This window comes from Humulus lupulus, chromosome X (genome assembly GCF_963169125.1).
Source record: "Humulus lupulus chromosome X, drHumLupu1.1, whole genome shotgun sequence".
Taxonomy (NCBI): Eukaryota; Viridiplantae; Streptophyta; class Magnoliopsida; order Rosales; family Cannabaceae; genus Humulus; species Humulus lupulus.
Window position 1 is genome coordinate 39,778,237 of NC_084802.1, and position 2,112 is coordinate 39,780,348.

General features: G+C 43.2%; 1 protein-coding gene across 1 annotated transcript; it reads left to right on the top strand.

Moving 5' to 3' along the window:
* Positions 1 to 375: 375 nt before the first annotated feature.
* Positions 376 to 1,882, top strand: LOC133803220 (zinc finger CCCH domain-containing protein 23). The gene has a single exon (XM_062241193.1). The coding sequence runs from the start codon at positions 440 to 442 to the stop codon at positions 1,592 to 1,594; it is 1,155 nt and encodes a 384-aa protein (XP_062097177.1). The 5' UTR covers positions 376 to 439; the 3' UTR covers positions 1,595 to 1,882.
* Positions 1,883 to 2,112: the final 230 nt, after the last annotated feature.

Consider the following 2,112-nt stretch of genomic DNA (forward strand, 5'->3'; position numbering starts at 1 on the left):
ATTGGCTAAGTTGCTTCAAATATGGATTTTAGATATTTTTAAATTTTCTGACCAATAAAAGATTTCTCATTTTCAAGAAAAATAAAAAAAGAGTAAAAGTTATTCTGATAATAATGGTAATAAAAGTAATAATAATACCAAGATAAAATTAAATTATTGCAAAAAAATAATAGCAAGATTGGATTAAGAAATTGATAAGCACTACCACGATAGGCGCTTTCATCGTAGAGACAAGAGCGACTCTCGCGGTGGTGAAGGAGGCGATACTCGCTAGCTATAAATTTTAACCACATCACAGTTACATTTTAACCCCACCACGGTTAAACTTTAAACCCCTATTATTTTCTATCGCTGAAGAAGTTTATATGCATATAAATATAACCGAGCAACCCACCTTTCTTATACAAATTTCTCTGCCTGAAATCGATGCTTGACCAATATGATGATCGGAGAACAAAACCGCTTAAAGCCCACCGTCCAAATTCCTCAATGGGACCCATATGAAGATCCAACGGCCGGGCTCTCATCACCTCTTTCCCTCAACAGTCCCTCTGTTAACCACAACAGCAATGTTGGTACCGGAGATTTCTATCATTTTCTGGAGAAGTTCTCGTCTCTCCACCGTTACCTTCCCTCGAATGAGTTTTTGCATGGCGAGTCTGATTCGCTGAGTGAGGAGTTGGACGTTCATGTCGACTCTTTTTCATGTGACCATTTCCGCATGTTTGAGTTCAAGGTTCGGAGGTGCGGACGTAGCAGGTCACATGACTGGACTGAATGCCCCTTCGCACATCCCGGAGAGAAGGCTCGCCGGAGGGACCCCCGGAAACACCACTATTCTGGCACTGCATGCCCTGAGTTTCGTAAAGGGAACTGCAGGAATGGCGACTCCTGTGAGTTCGCTCATGGAGTTTTTGAGTGCTGGCTCCACCCTGCCCGTTACCGTACTCAGCCATGCAAGGACGGCCTGAGTTGTCGTAGGAGGGTTTGCTTTTTCGCTCACACGGCGGAGCAACTTAGGGTTTTGGCACAGCAGAGTCCGAGGACAAACGGGCCCTGCGAGTCTTATGACGGATCGCCGATTCGTCACACTTTTGACTCGTATCTGACTAAGGGGGCTTTTCTTTCGTCTCCCACTTCGATTCTGACGTCGCCGCCGCTGTCTCCACCGTCAGACTCGCCACCGGCTTCGCCAAACAGCCTTCAAATCGGCGGTGGAACTATCAACTCATCGAGTGAGCTTCTTACCTCAATGAGGAATCTTCATCTTGGTAAGATTAAAATGAGCTCTTCAGCTCCATGGGGTTTCCAGATGGGATCTGGGTTCATCTCTCCGCGTGGCGGGTCGATGCTCCGACCCGGATTCTGCAGTGTTCCTTCGACGCCGACCCGAAACCCCATCACGCCCCTGCTGGGTTCGATGGACCCCTGGGAGCAGACTTTCGAGGAGGAACCGAAAATGGAGAGGGTGGAGTCTGGGAAGAATATCCGAGCCATAATGTACGCCAAACTCAGTAAGGAGAACTCGCTGGGCCGAGGCGACTCTGTCGCGGCAGCACCTGACGTGGGCTGGATTTCGGAGCTAGTGAACTGAAGCTGAGTAAGACATCAAGCCTCAGATTCAAGTTACGGTTTATTTTGATCAAATTTTTTTTTTTGGCTGATGTGTTTGAAAAATCAGTGGCCTGTGATCTTTCTAACTCTTGTGAATATCTCCTAATTAATTTTTGAATTTTCTGGGTAAATAGTCATGAAAAATGGGCTAGGAAAAAAAATGAACTTTTGTATAGACATGAAGGATTTTACCAGTGCTTCTGATGATTCTGTAGTCGTTTCTTTGTTCCAAATTTGGCTATGAAATGCATTTCCCTTTTGATTTGAATGATCGGGTATAATTTTATTTGTAAATCGTATCTGGTTATGGTTTATTAGTGAAATTTACTTTCTTATTAACTATTTGTTTACCATTTTAATTCTTGTTTGTATGATAGTCATTACTAACAAAATCTCTTTCAATAATCACCAATTTACGTAGTAATTTATTTATGTCTGTGAAGATGATGCATAAAATAATAACTACAAGAAAATATATTCTAGAAGATGTAAAAGGGG